Below are 27,074 nucleotides of genomic sequence, written 5' to 3' on the forward strand. Positions count from 1 at the left end.
GTCTCTGTCCATCAGCTCTGGGCAACCATTGTTATTGTGTCTCTCTAGATTTGGCTTTTCTGGACACGTGGTCTTTCCTGTCTGTCTTTCATCACTTACCATAATGTTTTTGAGGTTTGTCCCCATTGTTGAGTGTCACTGACTTGCCATCCTTTTTATTACAGAATGATACTCCATGGTGTGGCTATGCCACACTTGATTGTCCATTTGTTGATGGATGGATGGATATCTGAATTTTTTCTACCTTCTGACTGCCTTGCATCACACTGCTATGAACCTTGGTGGGCTAGTCTTGACATACGCGCATTTTCACTTACCTTGGGCAGATTCTCAGGTATCATCTGGCATTCCACACAGGCATGACATCATTGCTTACTCAGACAACGCAGCAGCTGTACTGGGTTGGGCTGTATGGAGGTCTGTCTCCTGATGCCCTGGTGTGTGGTCTGGACCAGTTGGAAAGATGGATGAGTAGCTTCAATAGATCGCATTGAGTTTTGAAGGAGCAACTCAAACATTTCTTGTTATGGGTCTACAGAGGACAGGCAGGAAACTTGGTTTAGAAGGTCATTTGCTCTGTTCGTCTCTATGAACCCGGCCTTTGCACCTCCCAGCACACAGTATGGACAGAGATCAGATTCTGCACTCCTTGGATCTGCTTTAACACTGTATTTCTGGTAAAAGAAGTTCACGTGTCTTTGTGTCAAGCTCATTTTTAATTTGTCTTTTGCAGCACTTACTCATGTACAGGGAGAAGATGTCCCAAACCCAGAAGCGGCAAAGGAAGTTTTGGAAGGAGGAAAGCCAGGTCTGTATCCTGTCTTCCTGGACGAGCCTGGTGTCAGGCCGTTCTTTTTTGTCTTTTTCCTACCTATCTTTTTTTTCCTAATGAATAACCAGCTATGTCCTTCCTACCCCCTACCTCCAATCACTGAAGGTAAACAGGATAAATACAGAAGCATTTTGAAAGAGAAGGTCCAGCAAATCTGGAAGAACTTTTGGCCTGGAGCCAGTGAGAACATTCACACGGTCACCCAAAGATATGAGACACAGATTCCATTCTGTAATCCTAAAATGCTCAGAGGGCCATTTCCACACACGGTGGTGCTGCACGGTGTGGCGGGCGTGGGGAAGACCACCCTGGCCAAGAAGTGCATGCTGGACTGGACGCAGGACACCGTTGCGCAGACCCGACATGTTGCCTTCTATCTCAGCGGCAAGGTGCTCAGCCGCAAGGGGACTTGCTCCTTCACAGAGCTGCTGGCCGAGAGCGCCCCAAATCTGCAGCAGGCCCTTCCGCAGATCCTGGCCCAGGCGCACAAGCTCCTGCTGGTCATTGACGCTTTTGAGGAGCTGCGCGTGTCCTGGGGCACGGGCACGCTGGCGCACGACCTGGGAGGCGACTGGAGGACGCGGAGGCCTGCGCGGGTCCTCCTGGGCAGCCTGCTGAAGAGAAAGCTCTTCCCCACGGCCACCCTGCTGGTCACCACACGGCCTGAGGCCCTGAGGGAGCTGAGGCTCCTGGTGGAACAGCCGCTCTTGGTGGAGATGGAGGGGCTCTCCGAGCACGACAGGAGGGCGTATTTCCTACGACACTTCGGAGAGGAGGCTCAGGCGCTGCAGGCTTTCCAGCTGATGAGAAGCAACGCGGCGCTGTTCCGCATGGGCGCGGCACCCGCCGTGTGCTGGATGGCATGCACCTGCCTGAGGCTGCAGATGGCCCAGGGTGCGGATCCCCGGCCCACCTGCCTAACCGCCACATCCCTGCTGCTGCACTTCCTCTGCAGCAGGTTTGCATCCACGCAGGGCCAAAGCCCAGGTCCGCGCCTTGCGGCTGCCCTGCGCACCCTGTGCCTGCTGGCTGCCGAGGGCACATGGGCGCAGACCTCGGCATTCGATGGACATGACCTGCGCTGGCTGGGCGTGCACGAGTCTGACCTGCACCCTTTCCTGGACCGGGGCATCCTCCAGAAGGACAGAGACGCCGGGGGCTGCTACCGCTTTGTCCACCTGAGTGTCCAGCACTTCCTGGCTGCTGCGCTCTGCATCCTGGGGAGCGAGGGCTGCCAAGACGCGGGGAGCCCCGGATGGCACACTGGGGGTGTGCAGAGGCTGCTCTCCAAGGAAGAAAGCCTCAAGAACCCCTACCTGGCCCCCGTGGGGCGCTTCCTGTTTGGCCTCGCCAATGAAAAGAGGGCCAGGGAGCTGGGGACCACCTTTGGCTGCCCAGTGTCCACTGAGTTCAAGTGGGAGCTCCTGGAATGCACAGTGTGGTCCCCTGAACACAGACCCTTCTCCTCGGTGATGGACACAAAGGAGATCTTGTATTGTCTCTATGAATCCCAGGAGGAGCAACTTCTGAAGGAGGCCATGGCCCAGGTCACAGAAGTGTCCCTGCATTTGGAAGATACTTCAGACCTGGTGCACGCATCCTTCTGCCTCAAGGGTTGTGACCGCTTGCAGAAAATGTGGCTGCGGGTAGAAAAGGGAGTGTTCTTGGAGAACGATACTGCATGGGAATCAGAGGCTCAGGCTGACGGGTAAGGACCTGCCCTGTCCACTCTGTTAGTGGCCGGGCTTCTGCCTCATGCCCTGTTCCAGTAGCAACAGGGCAGAGTGTCCTCCCTGTGGTTTAGGGTCAGAATATTCTTCTTACCAGAACTTCTTCTGCCAGCTTGCCCTTCAAGGTGGGGAGCACAGTGCTCAGATTAAGGATGGGGCCTTTGAACCAGACCTTGTTTTGAGACCTGTGTCCTTTTTTCTCCAGCTGAGCAATTTTTGCAAATGGGTCAACCTCACTTCAGTCCTCTTGTTGGTTGTCTAGGTTCCCCATCTGTATGGGGTTGTCCCATTTAGCATGACAGATGGAAAGGCATTAAAGATGGAAAGTCAGAGGCTGATTCAACAAGGTTCTGTAGGCTGCCCCCCATCTGCGATCATGGGCACATCACCTAACGCAACTGACACAATGAGATGACTCCAGGCAGTCATGAGATGTCATCTGAGGCTACACTAAGAATAACAACATCAGCTGATCTCTTAGCGTGTTTCCAAATACTATTTATCCCCTGGTGGCTACTTGCAATCTTCCCTGTTGAGGTGGAGATCCTGGTCTCATTAAACAGTGTTTGAATGGGATTAGAACTCCAGTCTGCTGGTTTATGAACCCCTACCCCATCACAATCCAAGCTCACTGCTCATGATCCTGTGTAGGGCCCACCAGACACACTGATACTTACCTTATCAACCTGCCTCTTCCTCAACCCTAGGTTGTCATCAGAAACCCAGTATCTGAAATTCTTGTGCATATTCACGGCGCCAGAATCGAATGCCCCCCCCTTGCTTTCCTGGTGGAGGCATCTGTTTTACACATCCCCTTCACTTTCCCTCCCATTCCTTTCCCATGTAGCAGAGAGTTGTGAACAGAAGTGTCCCCATGGAGTCACCCCAGGGAGTGTCAGGATCCTGACAGCTGGGCTGGAACATTTCTCCACCTCGAAGATCACCAGCACTTACAGACCTCATTGGTTAGGTTCTTTATTGTAATTCTAGTCCAGCTAACACACAGTGTCATACTAGTTACCTGGATACAGTATAGTGACTCAGGTCTACACAACACTCAGTGCTCATCATGATAACCGTATTCTCAATCGTCATCATCCGTTTTACACATCTCCCACCACCCTCCCTGGTGGTAACCATCAGTTTGCTCTTTTTAGTGGAGAATCTGTTTTTGCTTTGTGTCTTCCTCTTCTCCACCCCCCCCCCATTGCCCATTTGTTCTGTTTCTTAAATTCCACATATGAGTGAAATCCTGTGGTATTTGTCCTTCTCTGAGCACAGGTGGCTTCCTATTACACACTGTAGCCGCAGTCATGTCTTGGCAGAAGGCAGGCTTTCATTCCTTTTAATGGCTGAGTAATAGTCCATTGATTATATATACTACATCTTTATCCGTCAGAGGTCACTTGGGCAGCTTCTCTAATTTGGCTTTTGGAGATAATGCTGCGATAAACATAGAGATGCATGCATTCCTTTGAACTGGTGCTTCCCTTTGTGTCCTGACTTTGTTTCTTCTCTCATCCAAGTGTTTATACAGGCCTATGTGCTGGTTTACATAAATCTTTCTTCTGCAGGAGGGTCATCAAAGAGCTGCTTTGAATGCAAATGAGATTGCACGCATAGCCTCCTATCTATGTTATCCAAGATCCCAAGTCAAAATAGTAGTTATTTTTTTATTATGTTAGTCACCATACAGTATGTCATTAGTTTTTGATGTAATGTTCCATGATTCATTGTTTGTGTATAACACCCAGTGCTCCATGTAATTCGTGTCCTCCCTAATACCCATCACCAGGCTCACCCAGCCACCCGCCTCCCCTCTGAAACCCTCAGAGTCCATAGTCTCTCATGATTTGTCTCCCCTTCTGATTCTCACCCCCTACTTCATATCTCCCTTCCTTCTCCTAGTGTCCTCTATGTTATTCCTTATGCTCGGCAAGTAAATGAAACCATATGATAACTGACTCTCTCTGCTTGACTTATTTCACTCAGCATAATCTCCTCCAGTCCCGTCCATGTTGATACAAAAGTTGGGTATTCATCTTTTCCAATGGCTGAGTAATAGTCCGTTGTATATACAGACCACACCTTCTTTATCCATTCACCTATTAAAGGGCATCTCGGCTCTTCCACAGTTTGGCTATTGTGGACATTGCTGCTATGAAGAGTGGAGTACATATGGCCCTTCTTTTCACATATATATCTTTGGGATAAATACCCAGTAGTGTAATTGCTGGGTCATAGGGTAGCTCTATTTTTAATTTTTTGAGGACCCTCTTTTTTCTTCCTACCCTTGGTTTAGTTAAAACCAACAATGGAGCCAACATGAACACTGCAGGCAATTAACCACAGTTGGGCTGCTTGATTCTTGGAGCCCCCATCTGAGAAGAAGGCAATGGATGTCCTTAGGTGTGATTACAATCATTCTGATCTGAAATGCAAACGGATGCTTTCCATGAATGTTATTTTCAGGTGACTTTTGCCACTTTCCCTTCTGTCCTGCTCATCACAGCAGGCCCATAGCATTGCTGGTCTGTAACTCTGGGATGCTAAATCACAGGCTTTCTTCAGTCAGACCACTTCCTCCAGTAGCACAGTGGGAACAAGCCCATGTTCTACACAAAGGCTTGATTATCTTCCCTTAATAAGACCATTGCACTAACCCTACACAACCTCAGATATCTTTCCCTGGAGCATATAGACCATGCTCTTTGAAAGTTACAAACTAGGTTTCTAAAGGCTTGCCCTCATGTTGCTTCAAGTTTTGCAATGAGGGCATTAATTTTAAATATATCTTTCATCGAGGCAAGCATCACTAATAAAACCAAAGGTAAAACCTCAACCTAAAGAAGCCAGGCATGTTAAAGCTGACAGAACCTAAGTTCTGTCTGGCTTCTTTCTTCCCCTATTTCAAACCTCAAAATGTCTACTTTGCGTAGGACTTGCTATTCCGTCCAGTCTACTAATGGAGCTTCTTGCCTTTAGAAACTGCTTATTTCTTCTCTAAGCTCTTTTGAATCTTAGGAAGATATTCACGTTGACTCAAATTTACTCTCCCATTAGTGCCTTTGGAAGAGTATCCCCAAAACATAGTCTTGTGTAGCCTTGCCCTTCTCTAGGAGAAAGGACAATTGTTCTTCAGAAGATAGGGTGACATGAGTGACCAGCCTCACCAGGCTTGAGGGAGAGTGGAAAATAAGAAGTTAATTATTCAGATAAATGTTTATACCCTGGAAAGAGGCCGCCTTGATTTGAAAGCAGCTGAGCCCAGTTAATAGGCTGAGGAATGGAAGATGGTAGGAGGCAATGAAGGTGCTGGGTCTTTTGTTTGACCTTGAGTTCTGTCTCTGTTACGGCTCCGTTACTGTGATGATGTGGGGCAAGTTAGATGCTTTCTGGGCTTCCTTTTCGTTATCTTCAGGTAAGCACTGGACCTACTTAAAAGTAGTATTTTTAAATGACTAATTCTAAAATTACTCAAGGTTCCTAGCATATAGGAGTTCAAATTCCAGCTTCAACTCTCATTTACACTTTTCTCTCTGTTATTATATTTATTTGCTGATTATTCTTATTCCTTGCACACTCATACCTTCAATTTTCTCCACAAATACCTTCAAATATTAGATTACTCTTAGGTCCCATAGTATTTCCCCAACAATAACTAAAATGTTTCAATTTTCTGACACAACATGGTTTCAAGTGTTTGTACTGTTCTCCTGAAAATCAATATTTTTCTGATTGCAAAGATCCCATACATAAATAGAAAATTAAACCAATACTGAAAAAGATTAAAAAAATCATATCACCTACACCACCCCTACGCCCAGAAGCAACCACAGAATAAAATAAACATTCTCTTAAGTCTGTGATTACATCTTCTCAAGTTTTTATGGACATTTTAGGTTACAAATACAGTTGTAAATTAGATTGAGAATATCATGCATATGGATACACCATTTGACATTCAGATCTCCTCGGACACACATATCGCGCATTTTTTTAATCACTGGTGTATGTTTTTAATTTTGTATCAATGATCTTAGACTTTTGGTTTATTCTAAACCTCTGTTAGATTATTGTGCAAGAAGTTTGAGTTCTGGGTAAAGTGGCTCAGTCGGTTAAGCATGTGACTTCGGCTCAGGTCATGAACTTGGGATCCTGGGATGGAGCCAGAGTCAGGCTCCTTGCAGGGAGTCTCCCTATGCCCCACCCCTACCTCCCCACCCCTGCTCCTGCTTGTTCATTCTCACTCTCTCTCTCAAATAAAAAATCTCAAAAAAAAAAAAAAAAAAGCAAGAAAGCAAGCTTGAGTTCTTTCTCCAGTGAGCTGTCTTAGGTGATGACTTGTCTGACAGTGATGCTAAGTGATTCACCATCTGACTTTAGAGCTCTGCCTGTTTATTGGGGTACATACCCAGAGCAGCCCTCCCTAAATAGCTTCACAATGACAGACAGGTGGTCATTTCCTCTCCGACAATATTCAGTAAATTCCCTCCTTTGCCTCTTCCCAACAGGTTCCGGAATGATCAGTATGTGCTTCCTTTCTGGATGGATCTTCTTTCCGTGTTCGACTCAAACAAGAGTCTGGTGTTTCTAGACATCAGTCACAGCTTCCTCAGTACCTCATCCATGAAGCTGCTTTGTGAAAAAATAGACTCCGCTCCCCATACTCTTCAGAAGGTGGTGTAAGTAGGCACTAACCCTGGATTAAAATCCTGAGGGCATAACCAGGTTCCTTACATTTTTCATATTGGAGTAATATTTGAATCCCTTTCCCAAAGTCCAACTGGGTACTCAAGACATAAGGAATTGAGACAGTCCATACCTTACACTTGTCTACTGAATCATATGAAGTAACTTTTTTCCAATTTTTTTATTGTGGTATAATATAAAACATCATCTTAACTATCCTTGAGTTCACAGTGATGGGTTTTTAAATGTGTAATTATGCGACGACCACCACCATTCATCTCCAGTACCCTTCCTCTTGCAAAACTGAAACTGTCCTCCATTAAACAATAATTCCCCATGGTCCCTTCTCCCAAGCCCCAGGTGATTTTAACACAATGTGAAATAGGATTTGGATGTCCTTGAAACTCCGTGATGACCATCCAGGTCCTGGGGGTAGCTTCAATCCCATTACACAACCATAGGGCTGTGCATAGAACAGAATTTCTCAAACTCTGCAGTCAGTGGGGTTGGGCTGTCCTGAGCATCATAGGATTTTTAGCACCAGCCCTGGCCTCTATCTTCCAGACGCCAGTGGCACCCACACCCCTGCCTCCAACTGTGATGACCTAAAATGTCTCCAGACATTGCCAGGTGTCCCTAGGGGATGCAAAATCACCCATGCCTGGGAGCATTGTTGGAGAGATGGTATCGATGTGCTGAGACAGACCTGTGACCTGGGCTGGGTATATGTCTGAATCTGATCCAAAAATCTAGAAGTTGAATGAAGTTAGGAAGAAATAAGGGGGGCTCAGAAGCACCAGAAAAAAGTCATTACACAAGTTAAATACTCTTTTTTTTTTCCATTTTATTTATTTCTTCAGCGTAACAGTATTCATTCTTTTTGCACAACACCCATTGCTCCATGCAAAACGTGCCCTCCCCATTACCCACCACCTGTTCCCCCAACCTCCCACCCCTGACCCTTCAAAACCCTCAGGTTGTTTTTCAGAGTCCATAGTCTCTTATGGTTCGCCTCCCCTCCCCAATGTCCATAGCCCGCTCCCCCTCTCCCAATCCCACCTCCCCCCAGCAACCCCCAGTTTGTTTTGTGAGATTAAGAGTCATTTATGGTTTGTCTCCCTCCCAATCCCATCTTGTTTCATTTATTCTTCTCCTATCCCCCTACCCCCCCATGTTGCTTCTCCATGTCCTCATATCAGGGAGATCATATGATAGTTGTCTTTCTCCGATTGACTTATTTCACTAAGCATGATACGCTCTAGTTCCATCCACGTCAGAATAGAGTGTGGTCCTGTCTGCCTGTGACGACACCTCAGTCTTCCTGTGGGCCCCCCTTGCAGCTCGTGTGCTGGGAAAGTCCTGGAAGCTTACACATGGGCAGGCTGCAGGGAGAGGTTTAGGGAAGGAGAGCAAACATGAGTTAGTCCGCAAAGTGGGCTCTGGTACCAGCAAGACACTCTCCAGATGAAGGCATCCTCATTCACAGGTTTGTCAACATAGAGAAAGAAGGGTCCCTTCTTCTCACTTAGGGTCACGCCAGCCATGCGATCCTGATTCTACATGTGAGATGTTGAGCAGGACACAGTGTCCCTGAAACGTTCCCGTTGGTAACACTTGAGAGGAACAAGCTACTACCCTTCCTTATCTCTTTCAAAAAGCTGCAGAACAGCTTTCCTTCGAAACAACTGTTGAGGACCAACTTCCCTTTTGCGGAAGTCTGAGATGACTAAAGAAATGGGGGCTTCTGGGAGTTCCTAAAATTAGATGTTCATCAAACTGTACAAAGTTTCAGTTAGTGCAAAATGGGTGAGTTCTGGGGGACGTAACTTCGCCAATGTGACAACAGTTAACAAAACTGCAAGGTACACTTGAATCTTGCTAAGAGACCTGATCTCCAGTGTTCTTGCCACCAAAAAAAAAAAAAGAGAGAAAATGGTGACTATGTGAATTGAGAGGTAGGTTCACTAGCTTGTTTGTGGTGATGATTTCACAAGGTAGGAGTATATCAAAATATTAAATTGTGTACCTTCTTCATATATAGAGTTTCTTGACCACACCTCACTGGAGGTGAAAAATAGGAAAAAAGTTCCCAGCGTTTAAACCTATTGTGGCCCTTTGTTCCCATGTATGTAGAAATGCAAGATTTCACCTTTCTTGTCATTTCTCTAGCTTCAAAAATACTTTCCCAGTGGACGCCTATCGGAACTTCTGTATTGTTTTTTGTGGTCATGAGACTCTCACGCATCTGACCCTTCAAGGAAATGACCAGAATGATATGCTGCCCGTATTGTGTGAGATCCTGACACACCCACAGTGTAACCTGCAATACCTCAGGTACACCCATTATCCCTGAGAACCCCTCGCACATGCACAGAGATGCCACCAGACTGTAGAGCAACTCTGTATAAATTGGGGGGAAATCCTTTATTCTGGTTAGAAGTGGTGCTACTCTAGGCACGTGCCTCACAACAGGAAGTGGGCTGGAGTTTAGTTTCCACTTGTACTGATCACTGAACAACCTGAACAACCATCCGTAGTAGTCCAACAAAACACTCCAAAACTGGACACCGTCCTCTATTGGAGAGGATATGTTTGTGGTTTATGTTTCTCCGATGTCATGGTTCGGAATACCAGATTCTGTCCAGATTCGTCTGTCCAGGCAAGGATGCATTGACAGCACCAGGTTTTCCCTTTCTTGGTAGTCCTCTGGGTTGAGAGATCTCCCCTTGGGATCTTCTCCACCTTATTGCTCTGGTGAAGGTTTCCATCACTCATCCTGGGGTGCCCTTGATCCTTACTGGGCCACACTTGAGTCATAACAGGAACACAGTTCAAGGTGATCTGTTGGTCTCTGATTGTGGTTCTGCCTCTACCATTACAATCTCGAACTATTCAACCAGGTATCACCCCATCCACAGGATGGGGAATGGGTGTCTCCCAGGGATTTGAGGACTGAGTGAGACCGAGTCCAAGCACACATTTCCTCACTGTTGCATTATTGATAATAGCCGTTGCCAAATTGACCATTGATAATGACCTTCCCTTCTCTTTCCTGTGAGGATTCACCAGGAAAAGAAAGTGTGCAGTTTGAAGGCTTGGGATATTAATTTGCTTCTCGAGGAATACATGGATGCCCCAAAATGGAAGAAGGGATTCCAGATAAATTTGTTTTATTGAATGAAGCACTGGGTGTGGTGCAGAAACAATGAATCTTGGAACACTGAAAAAATTAAATTTTAAAAAATTGTTTTCTTTTATGGGAAGCCATTAAACATTCTACTTTGAAAAAAACATTCTACTTTGTGTTCCAATGTCCAGGCTGACTTCGGTTCCTCTATCATAGGTTAGGCTCTAAGAAAGGAAAGTGTTTTGTTAACTTTTACTTATGTTTAGTTATAGGATACACAGGGCACTTCACACTTCAGGTGAATTATCAACTTTAACGAACTCTCAACATGAGGGTATGACTTATTTCCAATTTAAAGATGGAAATGTGGTTTGATGAAGTTATGTAACTTGGTCACATTTGCATGTACAGTAAATGGCAGGTCTGGGATGTTTTACTTTTTAATATTTTATTTATTTGACAGAGAGAAATTACAACTAGGCAGAGAGGCAGGCAGAGAGAGAGGAGGAAGCAGGCTCCCTGCAGAGCAGAGAGCCTGATGCGGGGCTCGATCCCAGGACCCTGGGATCATGACCTGAGCCGAAGGCAGAGGCTTTAACCAACTGAGCCACCCAGGCGCCCCTGTTTTACTATTTTTTTAGAAACCACTCCAAAGACCATGATACACATAATGTCCCAATGGAATTCCATTCTCCATGGTAAGAACGCTCTCTCTGGATAGAGTGTGGGTCCCTTATTGGCTGGAATGCTTGGCTGACCAGATGTCTAGAGTAGTTCTCAACATGTGGTCTCCACGCTAGCAGCAGCTGTATGGCTTAGGAACTTGTTAAAACCCAGATTCTCGGGTCTGACTCAGATCCTCTGAACCATTGTCTGAGGGTGTGGCCCAGGTGTCTTCTGGGTGATATAGGACACCCCAAAACCAAAGTCGGTGGATTCTGCACCCAGAGTTTAATTTGCTTTTCTAACTGCCTGCCAGGTGATGCAGATACTGCTGGGCCAGGGACCGCATTCTGCATCCTCTTGTCCAGGACCTGACATAACAGGGAATGAGGGGCAGAAGTGGAGACAGTTCTCCAGTGTTTGGTTCTTAAGAATGACCTGTTCCCATTTCTCTGGCAGGTTGGTGTCTTGTTCGGCCACCCCCCAGCAGTGGGCCCATCTCTCCTGCTCCCTCAGGATCAGCCAGTCCCTCATGTGCCTGAACCTCACAGGAATTGAGCTCCCGGAAGAGACCGCCAAGTTGCTGTGCACGAGTCTGAGACACCCAAAGTGCTTCCTGCAGAGGCTGTCGTGAGTACTGTCTCTCTTCCCATGGAACATCTCTGTTTTAGGTCTGCGGCCATGTAGGGAAGAGCAGTGGTAGTACTGGGCCTACAGGGCCACCCATAGGGGACCTCCTACTGTTACGGACACCCGGTTCCCACCTCGGGTCTCAGGAAGGTGGCTCATGCGTCTCATCCTTTTCTCACTCCTGGTCCTTCATGATTGAGCCTCAAACACATGGTGAGAGAAGAAGGCGGGTCACAGAAGACCGGCAGCTGGGGATCGAGGCTCTGGGGACAGCCAAGAAAATGGGACTTCGGAAATGTTCTCCCCCTCTGACCGCTCATGTGACACTTCGGCAGGCTGGAAGACTGTCACCTTACAGAAGCCTGTTGCAAGGAGCTGTCCTCTGCCTTGATCGTCAACCAGAGGCTGACGCACCTGTGCTTGGCCAAGAATGACCTGGGAGATGGTGGGGTAAAGCTGCTGTGTGAAGGCTTGAGTTACCCAGACTGCCAACTACAGGGGCTGGTGTAAGTCTGTGCTGTATGTGTGTGCATGCATGCTGGATTCAAAGAGCACAGGTGCAGGCATTTAATAGTCCCTCTGAGTAGCCCAGGTACGATGCTGGCAGTCAGATCTGGTAGACCTGACAAGAGGTTGTTAGGAAAAAAGTATAAGACGTCGAGTCGATATTCCATAGGGATTTGGGGGAAGTGGCTGGTTTCCAAGTATGGGGTTTTTTTAATGCACTTTTTTAAGATTGTATTTATTTGTCCGAGAGGGTGCTCACAAGCATGGGGAGCAGCAGGCAGAGGGGGGAGCAGGCTCCCTGCTCAGTGTGGAGCCCGATACAGGACTTGATCCAAGGACCCTGGGATCATGACCTGAGCCGAAGGCAGATGCTTAACCGACTGAGCCACCAGGTGCCCCTTAGGCCTGTTTTTAGTACCACGTAACATAAACTCCACCCGGAGCTGACTGTACGTGGACTTACTGGCCAACTAGCTCGTTAAAATCCTCTTGTTAATAATGAAGTCACAGGACAGGTTTTGAGAAAGGAACGGAGCTGCATCGACTGTTTCTACTCAGATTCTATTCAGCATCAGCATCTCCAGTGTTCTTGCCGTCGACAAGACTGCCTTGGATGGCATCTGTCAGCATTTCCTATAAACTAGTTTTGATCTAGGATATGCCTTAAGGCACCCAGTATCCAAAAACTACTCAGTCACTCAAAGTTCCGTGAAGCAGTCAGCTCGTGGTTGGAGATGGAAGGAAGGGCTTTTACACCCACTATCTCAGCCCCCAAACACTGAAATAACGTAAAGTTCCATAAGAAATAAGATGCTGAGACGCCTGGGTGGCTCAGTGGGTTAAAGCCTCTGCCTTCGGCTCAGGTCATGATCTCAGGGTCCTGGGATCGAGCCCTGCATCGGGCTCTCTGCTCAGCAGGGAGCCTGCTTCCCCCACTCTGCCTGCTGCTCTGCCTACTTGTGCGATCTCTCCATCTCTCTGTCAAATAAATAAATTAAATCTTTAAGAGAAAAAAAGAGGCCACCCACACACTAGCTCTGTCTTCAAGTTATGTTACATGTAATTGCCCCCAAATCATCTTAACAGAAAAATAAGTCATGGCCAACATTTATCAGGCTCTTGAATTAATTAATAGGTGCTGGGCGCTCTGCCAAGGTCTTGCCAGAGATTTCTTTCATTTACCCCCAGCCTTATGAAATCAGTGTCTGTCTGTCCAGTCTGCAGTGAGAAAGCTAAGATGTCATCGCATTTGCACCCTGTGGAGGTAGGACTCTTGGGAGCTGCAGGTCAAGACCTCTTCTTTTTGGAGCTCAGTTTTGTGAGCCGCGTCCCCACTTCACTAAGTTGCCAGAACTTGCTTGGGTCTTCCTCTGTTACCCCATAGTTCTGGGAGTTTCTATAAATGTACAAATGTCCAAGCCAAGGGGCTGTATCATGGCTTGTCTCAAAGGCTGCCTGTGGTCCCACGTCCCTGGATATATCCCATGACTGCTCTTCCCTGGGCTCTGGCCACGTGACAGGGGCCCTTGTGGGAGCCAAGGCTGATTCCATTGCTTAGTGAGGTTCACTGAAACGAAAAGGCAGCTGAGTTGGTGTCCTGTTACTGCTATAACAAATCACGACCTGCTTATCAGCTCAACACTGTTTGCGTTCTTCCATAGGCCAGAGGACCAGTATGCACAAGGCTGTGTTCCTGTGTTCCTTGCTCATTCAGGCTGTTGGCAGAATTTGTTTCTTCGTGGCTGTGGGATAGGATTCCCTGCAAACGGAGAGCTGGCCTCGTCCCCTAATGGCCACCGTGCTCCTTGGTTCATGGCCCTTTCCTCCACCTTCAAAGCCAGCTGTGGTGGGTCAAGCCCACACACTGAGCCTCTCTGCACTTCAGTGAGGAAGGACTCCTAGGATTAGACTCATCCCCTCTCTGCAGTCCAGGATAACTCACCAGGTCAAGATCCTTGGTCTCCGTCTCGCCTGCCATGTAAGGCGTGGGGATTAGAGCACAGACATCTCAGAGGGACATTATTCTGTCTATGAAAGTATCCAGTGATAATTCCAGCCATCTCTGGTTTTCTGCTATAGTAATAGTAAACCAGGGAAAGGCAAAAAAAATGTTTTTAATGGTTAAGAAGTCGTGCTGCTATCTTGTGTAGCTGACTCGTGGATATCCAGGCTCTAGGGCCAGACTTGTCCCGAGGAGAACTGGTGCCCTCCACGTCTACATATGACCTATCTAGTAACTGGATTTGGGACATAGAATTGGTCCCCTCCACTAATAGAATTTGCAAACCAAGGCAAGATGGATATTCTCTGTCCCATAGTTACAGTAGAAATGATAAAAAACCACTTAGTTTCCTAACTCTTTCTGTAACCAATTATCACAAACTCAGAGGCTTAAAACAATGTAAATTCATTGTCTTAAAGTTCTGGAGGCCAGAAGTCCAAAATGGGTTTCCCTGGGCTAAAATCAAGGTGTCCACGCAGCTGTGTTCCTTCTAAAATCTCCGGGGAAGAATCTACTTCCCGGCTTTGTCCATCTTCTAGAGGTGGCTGCATCCCTTGGCTCATGGCTCCTTCCCCCATGCTCAAAGCCAGCAACATCGTGTCTTCAGTGTCCTTCTGTCTGTCTCATCACCTCTCCCCAGGCTGACTTTGACTCTCCTGCCCCTTCTTGTAAGGATCCTTGTGATTACATTGGCTCACCCAGATAATCTCCCCACCTCCGGATCCTTAACAACGCCTCCCCATTACACACAACATCAAACACTCACAGGGACCAGGGATCAGGGTGTAGACAGCTGTGGGTGTGTGGAGTGGAGGAGGGTGAGCAGGGGCCCATGTAATCACTTATGTAGCGATTCAAACTCCACCCATTATTTCATTTCCACATCTCATCGTCTGCAAGCTTGCCTGAAACCTGTGGCTTGAGGCCAACGAGCTTGGTTTGGGAACAATCCTCAGGGAGGACTCAAGTTTATTTTCTCTTCATGTGATTGATTTCTAGGCTTTGGTACTGTAGCATAACCAGCAGCGGCTGCAATTATCTGTCAACTCTTCTCCAGCAAAATTCAAGCCTTACACACTTGGATCTGGGGCTGAATCACATAGGAATTACTGGACTCAAGTTTCTGTGTGAGGCTTTGAAGAAGCCAACCTGTAACCTCAAATGTCTATGGTAAGTTATGTTTATTTTTAATTTTAATCTGTCTCTAAAATATATTAGTGTCGCAAATCTCCAGCTCAAATACAAGAGACTGGAACAAATCTGGTTGAGTATTTTAAAAATCCAATAGGATAGCAATTTTCACATTTTTTTAAATCCCCAAATTTGTAGACAACCGCAAAAGATTCTGAACAGCTAAATCAATTCTGACAAAGAATGAAGTGGAGGCATCACACACTTTCCGATTTCCTGTATTATGAAACCATAGTATCAAAATAGCATGGTCCTGGCATAAAAACGGATACATAAACTGAAAGAACAGAATAGAGAGCCCAGAAATAAACCACACACACACAGTCAACTAGTCTTTGACAAAGGCACCAAAAATACTCAATAGGGAAGGGATGATCTCTTTAATAAATATGGTTGAAAAAAGCTGGACATCCACATGCAAAAGAATGAAACTGAGCCCTTACACCATCCACAAAAATTAACTCAGAATGGAGTAAGGACTTAAAAACCTAATACTTTCAAATTCCTAAAAGAAAACATAGGACATAAGCTCTTTCGTATTCATCTTGGCAATGATTCTTTGGATATGATGCCCAAAACACTGGCATCAAAAGCAAAATTAATAAGTGGGACTTCATCAAATTAAAAATCTTCTGTCTACTAAAGGAAGCAATCAACAAAATGAAAAGACAACCTACAGAAAAATATTTGGAAAACATAGTTCTGATAAGGGGTTAATATCTAAAATAGGAAAGGAACTTATATAATGCAATAGCAAAAAAAATAAATAAAAATGATGAACAAAGGACATGAAGTGACCCTTTTTCCCAAATCAGACTGACAAATGGCCAACAGGGACATGAAAAATAGTTTGGCATCACTAATCATCGGCGAAATGGAAATCAAAACCACATGAGCTCTCACTTGATACCTTTCAGGATGGCTGTTAGTAAAAAGAACAGAGATAACAATCAGTGGGGAGGACATGGAGAATCGGGAATCCTTGTGTACCACTGGTGGGAATAGAAGCCGGCGCAGCCACTCTGGAAGCCATATGGAGCTTCTAAAGTTAAAAATAGAAGTATCCTGTGATCCAGCAATCCCTCTTCTGGATATGTACTGTACCCAAAGGAAGTGAAACAAGATCTCAAAAAGATATCCACATCCTCGGTTTATTGCAGCATTTTTCACAATGACCAAGAGAGGAAACAATGTAAGTTGTCACCAACAGATGATGGGATAAAGAAGATGTGAGATATATACGTATACATACAATGTAATATTAACCATGAGAAGGAAGGATAATCCTGCCATTTGAGATAACATGGATGAAACTTGAGGGTATCATGCTAAGAAGGAAAAGGCAAAGATAAGTACTGCATGACACCACTTCTGTGTGGACTTATGAAGAGCTGAGCTCCTAGAGGTAGAGTAGCGTGGTGGCTGTCAGGGGTCAAAGGGCGGGAGGAAATGGGGTAGGGGATTGATCAAAGGAGGAAGACTTTCAGTTAGAAGATGAACAAGTTCTGGGGATCTAACACATAGCGTGGAGATTATACCTAATAATACTGTGTTCTATGCTTGAAAGTTGTTGAAAGAACAGATTTTTTTCTCATTCCCATGGCATTAACACGGTATTATTAGTTTTAGTTACACAATATAGTGATTCACGCTTCCACACAACACCCAAGGCTCATCAGGAGAGGTGCCCTCCTTCCTTCCCCCACCCACCTCCCCTCTGCTGACCATTGGTTGGTTCCCTTGTAGTTAAGAGTCTGTTTAAAAGAATAGATCTTAAATTTCCTCACCAAAAGAAATTATGTTGGGATGGAGGTGTTAGCTAACACTAGAGAGGCCATCGTCTGGCAAGACATAAATGTACCAAATCAGCACATTTCACACCTTAAATTTACACAATGGTTTGTGTCCATTATATCTCCATAAAGATTAAAGAAAGTCTCTAGAACAGTGTGGAGATTCCTCAAGAAATTAAAAATAGAGCTTCCCTATGACCCTGCAATTGCACTACTGGGTATTTACCCCAAAGATACAGATGTAGTGAAAAGAAGGGCCATCTGTACCCCAATGTTCATAACAGCAATGACCACGGTCGCCAAACTGTGGAAAGAAACAAGATGCCCTTCCACGGACGAATGGATAAGGAAGATGTGGTCCATATACACTATGGAGTATTATGCCTCCATCAGAAAGGATGAATACCCAACTTTTGTATCAACATGAACGGGACTGGAAGAGATTATGCTGAGTGAAATAAGTCAAGCAGAGAGAGTCAATTATCACATGGTTTCACTTATTTGTGGAGCATAACAAAGAACATGGAGGACATGGGGAGATGGAGAGGAGAAGGGAGTTGAGGGAAATTGGAAGGGGAGGTGAACCATGAGAGACTATGGACTCGGAAAAACAACCTGAGGGTCTGGGGGGGGGGGGGTGGGAGGTTGGGGGAGCCTGGTGGTGGGTATTAGTGAGGGCACGTATTGCATGGAGCACTGGGTGTGGTGCAAAAACAATGAACACTGTTATGCTGAAAAGAAATAAAAAAATAATAAAAATAAAAAAAGAAAGTCTCCAGAAACTTCTACTTTTCAGCAATAAAACATTGCTCTCAGCAAACAAATTGTCCTCACACAAAAAATGGTGACTCTGTGAGCTGACAGGTGTGTTAATTAGCTTGATGTGGTGATCACAGCCTCAGGGCCTTTGCAAAAGCTATTTATCTGCCTGGGGAGCTCCTACTCTGGATCTCTCTGTGGTTCATTCTCTTCAACACTCAGGTCTTCCTCAACTGTTGTAGTGAGTGCCCACCAGCTTCTCCCTTTGCTCTTCATAACCTTATTGGATGTGACACACTACATTCATCTGTTTCCTATTAGTACATGAGCTCAGAGGAAGGAGACTTCTGTTGTTCCTGTTGCACCTCCAACACCCAAGAATGTGCCTGTCACATAGGACAGTAACAGTACACATCAGTTGAATTAACTAATTTTGTGTCTCCCCTATAGGTTGTGGGGATGTGCCATCACCCCTTTCTGCTCTGAAGTCCTCTCCTCTGCCCTTGGCAGCAATCAGAGCCTGGTCACTCTGGACCTAGGCCAGAATTCCTTGGGGTATTGCGGAGTAAAGATGCTGTGTGACACCTTGAAACTTCAGCGTTCCTCCCTCCGGACACTCAGGTATGATTCTCCTGCTGCTCACGGTGTTGCCTCCAGGATGGTAGGTTTGCAGGGGGCACAAACCACGAGAGTTTGTTGTAGGCAACTACAGCTAATATCTCGTTTTCATCCATTGATGTTTGGTCGCCTGATAATTCTCCCGTCAGTCCCTTCTGTTGCTTTGACCAGTAAAATGAGTCAAAGAATGAGAACCAAACCCAGTCTGAAGCCAAGAAGCTGAACTGGGGGCTTCTCTAAGTGACAGAAAGTGATGGCGGCTGGCCATTGTTATGTTAGAAATACCAAGCTGTAGCTGTCCTGCAGTGTTCTGAAAAAGCTTGTGCTGGGGCCATGTTGGTTGCAGAGGTCTGGCAGTCAGTCCGCCTTAGAAGCATGTTCTCTGGAGTGAGTCTGCTTTGGAATGAAAGGAGTCCGTGTCCTCTGTTGGTCATCAAAGCAAGCTGCCCCTGAGCTGTGTTGTCTACTTCTATCCTGGCAACAGAGAACCCTACAACTCTCCTTTGTTTTGCACAAACATGTTTAAATTCTCAGATGCCATGTAGACAACCAATGGCTTGAAATTATAATTATGTAGAAGAAACAGGTTATATGTATATGCAACAGGGTAACTTGCTATCGAAAGGAATGTGTACACTCAAGTTTGTTTGTTTTTAGCCCCGTTCTGGTGAGCTAGCCCTGTCACTTCACACAACATCAGCGAGTTTTAATCCAGCTGTAAAGACCTCACAGAGATAACACAGGAGCCATTTCTTTAGATATTCTTTTTTGAGTCCTTGAATCTCAAGATGAGTGATCGGGGGTGGTGGGCTTCTTCCTGAATCACAGATCCTGGACCCACACGGAGACCCGGAGTCAGAATGTGGTTTTTAGTTCTTTGATTTTATCAGCTATCCCATATCCTACTGAGATGCTCTTTTAAGTTAACCAGAGTCACTTTCTCTTTCTTGGTGACCAAGAGCCCTGCCATCATACCCCATTCGTAGAGTAGCACCTTTGTATGTGCTGGTGTGGCTCACACTATTTCTTCCAGAATTCATTGTTTATGTACCACACCCAGTGCTCCATTCCATCCATACCCTCCATAATACCCACCACCAGGTTCACCCGACCTCCTACACCCTGCCCCTCCATAACCCTCAGTTTGTTTCTCAGAGTCCACAGTCTCTCATGATTCGTCTCTCCTCCAATTTCCCCCAACTCCCTTCTCCCCATCTCCCCATGTCCTCCATATTATTCCTTATGCTCCACGAGTAAGTGAAACCATATGATAATTGACTCTCTCTGCTTGACTTATTTCACTCTGTGTAATCTCCTCCAGTCCTGTCCATGTTGATGCAAAAGTTGGGTATTCATCCTTTCTGATGTCTGAGTAATATTCCATCATGTATATGGACCACATCTTTATCCATTCATCTGTTGAAGGGCATCTCGGCTCTTTCCACAGTTTGGTGACTGTGGCCATTGCTGCTATGAACATTGGGGTACAGATGGCCCTTCTTTTCACTATATCTGTATATTTGGGGTAAATATCCAGTGTAATTGCCGGATCATAGGGTAGCTCTATTTTTTATTTTTTGAGGCACCTCCACACTGTTCTCCAAATTGGCTGCACCAACTTGCATTCCCACCAACAGTGTAAGAGGGTTCCCCTTTCTCCACATCCTCTCCAACACACATTGTTTCCTGTCCTGGTACTTTTGGCCATTCTAACTGGTGTAAGGTGGTATCTCAATGTGGTTTTGATTTGAATCTCCCTGATGCCAAGTGATGATGAACATTTTTTTCATGTGTTTGTTAGACATTTGTATGTCTTTATTGGAGAAGTGTCTGTTTGTGTCTTCTGCCCATTTTTGACATGATTATCTGGTTTTTGGGTGTTGTTTGAGGAGTTCTTTGGAGATTACTTTTAAAAAATATATGCTAGCTATGGATTTCTCAAGATTTGTGCTGGTAAATGGTGGGAGACAAGGGAATTCGGTTCAGGTGGTAAGGGAGGAAATTAGGTATGTCTTTCAAAATAATCTGAACTTTATCCTGCAGATGATAGAGGACATTTGAGTGGGAAGACAACATAAATAAAAGTGATATGTTTCAGCAAAATTAGTCGGCCACATCATGAAAGAGAGAGTTAATGGAGAAAGAGCAGTTAAGGTTTTATAATAATCCAAGTGTGAAGTGGTTATGTGTCTAGACATGGCAGCAGCTTAAAGAGAAATGAAAGTCCAGGCGTGAGGACCATTACAAAGGAAAATCCACATTCCCATTTTTTTCCTGTACAGAGATCACTCTATAGACCTCCCTTACTTCCAGATTGCCAAGTGGAGTGTGGATGATCTAGGTAAATTATGAGAAATCAAGCCATCCCTCAGTTAGAGCCCTCCAAAGAGAACATATATCCTTTTAAAATCTGTACCATTCTACATTGAAGTCTTTTTCAAAGAGATTGATGCATTCTCTCTCATTTCATCCCGTAAACCCAGATGACTAAATGTATCACTCTCTAGTGAGAGGGAAGTGAAACCAGTCGCCTGCCATGAGTGTCATTCCATCTACTTAAACATGTAATTGACTCCAGACAATGGGAAACCTCTTTTTTTTTTTTCATGAACTGCGTTAGACTCTGCCTTCACATACAAAATATTTCTCAGAGTAAAGGAAAAGTAAAACATTTCATCATTCTGTTTTCAAAAGAGCCCATGATTAGATGAAACATTTTTTCCTAGTATTTTTTACTGGTAGATAGATTTACTTAAGTCAGTAGAATGATAAAGTTGCTAGAAAGCTGCAACCACACTTGTGCGTGCGTGTGTCCATTTTATTTACAGCAACTCTGGGAAAACTGCATGTGATCACTTGGGTGTCAACTTGTGAAAAATAATTTATTTGTTGAATGGCCCCACTAATCCTACCTTTCATTCCATTTCTTCCTGTAATGGAAAAATTGTCCTTAGTGTCCGGACTCAGAGTAGCTACTCAGAGTTTGATGAACGGGTGATAGATGGATTGATTGTTACATGAGTCACAGGGTCAAATAATGTTTACATTATTTAAGGCTTGTGATACATGCTGTCAAAATGCTTTCTGGAAAGAGACTGCATCTCCTAGTAAACACTCAGCTCACTGTTACCTGCACTGATCAATATTTTTTATATTACTAATTTTTTTGTGTGAATTTGAGACATCCTTCCACTGAATACTGAATAAAAGTGAGATTAAATATCAAAAAAAAATATTCTAGCAAAACCAGGACTACAATGCCAACAAGCAATATGGCAGCTAATATCTTCAATCTTTTAGTTTTATATATACATATACATTTTTTATTATGTTCAGTTAGCCAGCCTGGGTGCATCATTGTTGATGTAGTGTTCAGCAATTCATTAGTTATGTATAACACCCAGTGCTCATCCCAATATGTGCCCTCCTTAATACCCATCACCCAGGGGCGCGAGAGTCCAGAGTCTCTCACGGTTTGTCTTCTTCTCTGATTTCTACCCATTCAGTTTTCCCTCCCTTCTTCTGTGGTCCTCCACACTGTTCCTTATGTTCCACATATGAGTGAAATCATATGATAATTGTCTTTCTCTGCTTGACTTACTTCACTCAGTATATTCCCCTCCAGTTCCATCCATGTCAGTGCAAATGGTGGGTGTCCATCCTTTCTGACGACTGAGTAATATTCCATTGTGTATATGGACCACATCTTTTTTCCATTCATCTGTTGAAGGGCATCTTGGTTCCTTCCACTGTTTAGCTATTATGGACATTGGTGCTATGAACATTGGGGTGCATGTGTCCCTTCTTTTCACTACATCTGTACCTTTGGGGTAAATCCCTAGTAGTGATATTGCTGGTCATAGTGTGGCTTTATTTTTTTTATTTAATTTCTTTTTTTTTAAGATTTTATTTATTTATTTGACAGACAGAAATCACAAGTAGGCAGAGAGGCAGGCAGAGAGAGAGGAAGGGAAGCAGGCTCCCTGCTAAGCAGAGAGCCCGATGCGAGGCTCGATCCCAGGACCCTGAAACCATGACCTGAGCCGAAGGCAGTGGCTTAACCCACTGAGCCACCCAAGCGCCCCCTTTATTTAATTTCTTTTCAGTGTAACAGAATTCATTGTTTATGCACCAAACCCAGTGTTCCATGCAATACATGTCCTCCATAATACCCACCACCAGGCTCCCCCAACCTCCCACCCCCAACCCTTTCAAAACCCTCAGATTGTTTTTCAGAGTTCATAGTCTCTCATGGTTCATCTCCCCCTCCAATTTCCCTCAACTCCCTTCTCCTCTCCATCTCCCCAGGTCCTCCATGTTATTTGTTATGCTCCACAAATAAGTGAAACCATGTGATAATTGACTCTCTCTGCTTGACTTATTTCACTCAGCATAATCTCTTCCAGTCCCGTTCATGTTGATACAAAAGTTGGGTGTTCGTCCTTTCTGATGGAGGCATAATACTCCATAGTGTATATGGACCACATCTTCCTTATCCATTCATCCGTTGAAGGGCATCTTGTTTCTTTCCACAGTTTGGCAACCGTGGCCGTTGCTGCTATGAACATTGGGGTACAGATGGCCCTTCTTTTCACTACATCTGTATCTTTGGGGTAAATACCCAGTAGTGCAATTGCAGGGTCATAGGGAAGCTCTATTTTTTAATTTCTTCAGGAATCTCCACACTGTTCTCCAAAGTGGCTGCACCAACTTGCATTCCCACCAACAGTGGAAGAGGGTTCCCCTTTCTCCATATCCTCTCCAACACACGTTGTTTCCTGTCCTGGTACTTTTGGCCATTCTAACTGGTGTAAAGTGGTATCTCAATGTGGTTTTAATTTGAATCTCCCTGATGGCTAGTGATGATGAACATTTTTTCATGTGTCTGATAGCCATTTGTATGTCTTCATTGGAGAAGTGTCTGTTCATGTCTTCTGCCCATTTTTGGACATGATTATCTGTTTTGTGTGTGTTGAGTTTCAGGAGTTCTTTATAGATCCTGGATATAAGCCCTTTGTCTGTATTGTCATTTGCAAATATCTTCTCCCATTCCGTGGATTGCCTCTTTGTTTTGTTGACTGTTTCCTTTGCTATGCAAAAGCTTTTATCTTGATGAACCCCAGCTTTCTTTCAAGGTCTGTTGGCATGGTAAATAGTTCTTCATCCTCTTCAATCTGGAAATATCTTTAGGTTCAAAATGAGTCTTTGTAGACAGCATATGGATGGGTCCTGCTTTTTTATCCAATCTGAAACCCTGTATCTCCTGATGGGAGCATTTAGCCCATTCACATTGAGAGTGACTATTGAAAAATATTAATTTAGTACCATTGTATATCTGTAAAGTCCATGTTCCTCTAGGTTTTCTGTTTTTTTCTGGTCTATGTGACTCTTGGGGTTTCTCTTTACTTACAGGATTCCCCATAATATTTCTTGCAGGGATGGCTTGGTGGTCACATATTCTTTCAGTTTCTGACTGTCCTGAAAGCTCTTTATCTCCATCTGTTCTGAAGGACAGCCTGCTGGGTAAAGTATTCTTGGCTGCATGTTCTTTTCATTTAGGACCCTGAATATGTCCTTCCAGCCCTATCTGCCTTGCAAGGCCTCTGGGGACAGGTCTGATGTTATTCTGATGTTTCTCCCTCTGTATGTAAGAAATCTCTTCCCTCTAGATACTCTCTGGATATCTTCCTTGGCTCTAAGATTTGCAGGCTTCACTATTACATGTCATGGTGTTGATCTATTCTTAACTGATTTGGGGAGGGGTCCTGTATGCCTCTTGGACACAAATGCTTGTTTCCTTCCCCAGATTAGGGAAGTTCTCAGCTATGATTTGCTCAAATATACCTTCTAGTCCTCTCTATCTCTCCACCCCCTTGGGGGTCCCAATAATTCTAACACTGGAACGTTTCATGGTGTCCTTGATCTAAGTCTGTTTTTATGTGCCACTAGCTGTCTATCCCTATCTTCTTAAGCTTCCTTCCTTTCTATCAGGTTATGTTCTAGATCAGTAATTCATTCTTCTGCCTCAATCACCCTGTCTATTGGAGTATACAGATTAGACTGCATCTCATTCATAGCATTTTTAAGTTTGGCCTGATTGATCTCATTTCTGCCCTTAGAGATTCTATATTATCACTAATGCTTTTTCAAGCCTGGCTATTGATTTCATGATTGCTTTCCTGAAGTCTATGTCTGACCTCTTGCTTATATCCATATCCACTTTTTCTGCGGCAGAGGCCATTGTCTCTGGTTCTTTGTTGAGAGTTCCTTTTTCTAATCATTCTATCAAGGGCTGGTGGAGCAAAGGGACAGAGTCCAAAATGTCAACCATGACCCAAGCCAGATGCACCCTAGCAAAATCCGGAGTGGTCAGACACCACCCCTGAAAATACAAAGCCAAAATGAAACCCAAGAGTAAAATTTCAAAAATGAAAATAATTAAAAATTTTTTAAATAAAAATGGACTTGGAAAAAAAGGGGAGCAGTAAGGGGGCTAAAATCTCTCCATGTAGACAAAGCAGGGTGCTTTAGTTGTTCCTGGTTGTATTTTGATCTGTGTGTTAGAGAACACTATGTCCCAAAATTACTAGGAAAGTAAAATTTGTATGTATAAAAAGGTAGAACTGAGTAGACTGAAACACAGGCTAAAATAAAGCATATATCTATAAAAAATATATAGGTGTATAAAAATACAAGTTCAAAAAGTGACCATGAAAAATGAGTTGGTATAATAGACATCTAGTTAAAATGAGGAGAAGGTATAAAGAAAAATACAGCAGGGGGAAAGTGTCATGAGAAAAGGAGAAAAAAAGAAAAGGAGAATTATATCTGAAAAATAAACGAGGCATTAGGCCACACTTGGAGTTCAATACACATTTTTCTCCTGGCGTTGGGATTTTACAGTCTTATAGGATCCAAAGGATTGTCATCTACCTGTTCTTCCAGCCTGTCTCTTGCCACGCTGTTTCTGAGGTATCCCTGCCTGGGCAGAGAGGTCCCACCCCCTGTCAGGGGGTTGGGCTCAATGGAAACTAGTCTTCTGTGCCTCTCTTTTTTCCTGGAGGCTTTCTGCACCTCTTCAGGGGATCAGAGCAAAAATGGCCACAGCCAAACCTCTGTCCCAGAACAGAAAATTCAGTCTGCCCTCTAATAAACTCTCCAGGACAATCAGTCTCCACTTTTTTTTTTAATGTCAGTCACCATACAGTATGTCATTAGTTTTTGATGCAATGTTCCAAGATTCATTGTTTGCGTATAACACCCAGTGCTCCATGCAATCCGTGCCCTCCTTAATACCCATCACTGGGCTCACCAATCCCTCTCCAAAACCCTCAGTTTGATTCCTCGGGTCTATAGTCTCTCATGGTTCATCTACCCCTCTGATTCCCCCCGCCTTGATTTTCCCTTCCTTCTCCTAATGTCCTCCATGCTATTCCTTATGTCCCACAAGTAAGTGAAACCATGCTTGTGCCTCTGAAAACTGCAGTCTCCCACACCACACGCCCACAGCTACTCTCTCAGAAGTGTTTGCAGGGGCCCGGGAGTATCTCTGCCCTTTGTGTTCCTAAAACCACAAGGGGCTGTAGGCTCACGCGTGTACCTAAAGCTCTGGAATCACGTCTGGATTCTGTCCTAAAGCCCTTTCCCAACCACTACCATGCTGAGTTTTTGTCCAGTTGCAGGCACAGGTTCCAGATTTTTTCAGGCTGTTCAAGAAAAGAGCAGAAATTGACCCTCCCAGTTCAAGGTTTCTGGTGATCTAAGCTGAGAGTCCCTTCCTAGGCTTGCTGACTATAACCTGTTTCCTGGATCCAAGGCTTGGGCCCACTACCATTTTGGGAATCTCCTTTTGCTCTGTGGTCCCTCATAACCTGAGGCTGCAATGCCCTACCTAGAATTCTGCCTTTTCATTTCCAAAGCACCCTTCAGGGAGGGGTGTCCCTTACTAGAGCAGATTTCTAAGGGTTCTGATTTGGTACTCCGGCGTTAGATCACTTTCCAGGTACCAGCTTATGGCGGCTCCCTCCCCTTCTATTTGTCTTCTGATGTCTCTCCACAGATCAGGACTCTGCACATCCTACCTTGCCCAAATCAGTTGCTTTACTGCTTGTAGGGATCCAGATATATATTCTTAACATCTCGGGCTGATTTCACAGGTGTTCAAAATGGTTTGATAGCTATCCAGCTAAGTTCAGGAGACCTGTTGAAATGGGGTCCCTACTGCTCTGCCATCTTGCTTCCTCCCTCTACATATTTTTGCTTTAATTATTCCCTCTTGCCTCCCCCTTACCCCGTTCCCTATTTCCACATCACACAGATCAATATGGTTACCAAAAGATGAATCCTACAAATAAAGCTGCTATTAGCACAGGTCAGATAAAAGGTGTTGGTCAGCTAGTATCACATAGCCAAGGGGAACTAAAGTCCAGTCTGATTTGGTTCAAGTGTGTGTGTTTCATCCTGGGCCCACCAAAGAGAAGTTGCCAAAGTGAGCTGTGGAGCAGGTAGGTGTTATGACTACTTCACAGAT

At 44.8% G+C, this 27,074-nt stretch overlaps 1 protein-coding gene across 1 annotated transcript in view; it reads left to right on the forward strand.

The window, feature by feature from the left end:
* Window positions 1–27,074, forward strand: part of NLRP2 (NLR family pyrin domain containing 2) — a 30,046-nt gene that overhangs the window by 2,590 nt on the left and 382 nt on the right. The window contains exons 2-8 of the mRNA XM_045986815.1: window positions 938–2,540; window positions 7,077–7,247; window positions 9,424–9,588; window positions 11,504–11,674; window positions 12,010–12,180; window positions 15,183–15,353; window positions 18,377–18,547. Coding sequence (XP_045842771.1) covers window positions 938–2,540; window positions 7,077–7,247; window positions 9,424–9,588; window positions 11,504–11,674; window positions 12,010–12,180; window positions 15,183–15,353; window positions 18,377–18,547 — 2,623 coding nt within the window. The remainder of the gene's footprint in view (window positions 1–937; window positions 2,541–7,076; window positions 7,248–9,423; window positions 9,589–11,503; window positions 11,675–12,009; window positions 12,181–15,182; window positions 15,354–18,376; window positions 18,548–27,074) is intronic.

Source organism: Meles meles, chromosome 19 (genome assembly GCF_922984935.1).
Source record: "Meles meles chromosome 19, mMelMel3.1 paternal haplotype, whole genome shotgun sequence".
In the NCBI taxonomy this organism is placed as follows: domain Eukaryota; kingdom Metazoa; phylum Chordata; class Mammalia; order Carnivora; family Mustelidae; genus Meles; species Meles meles.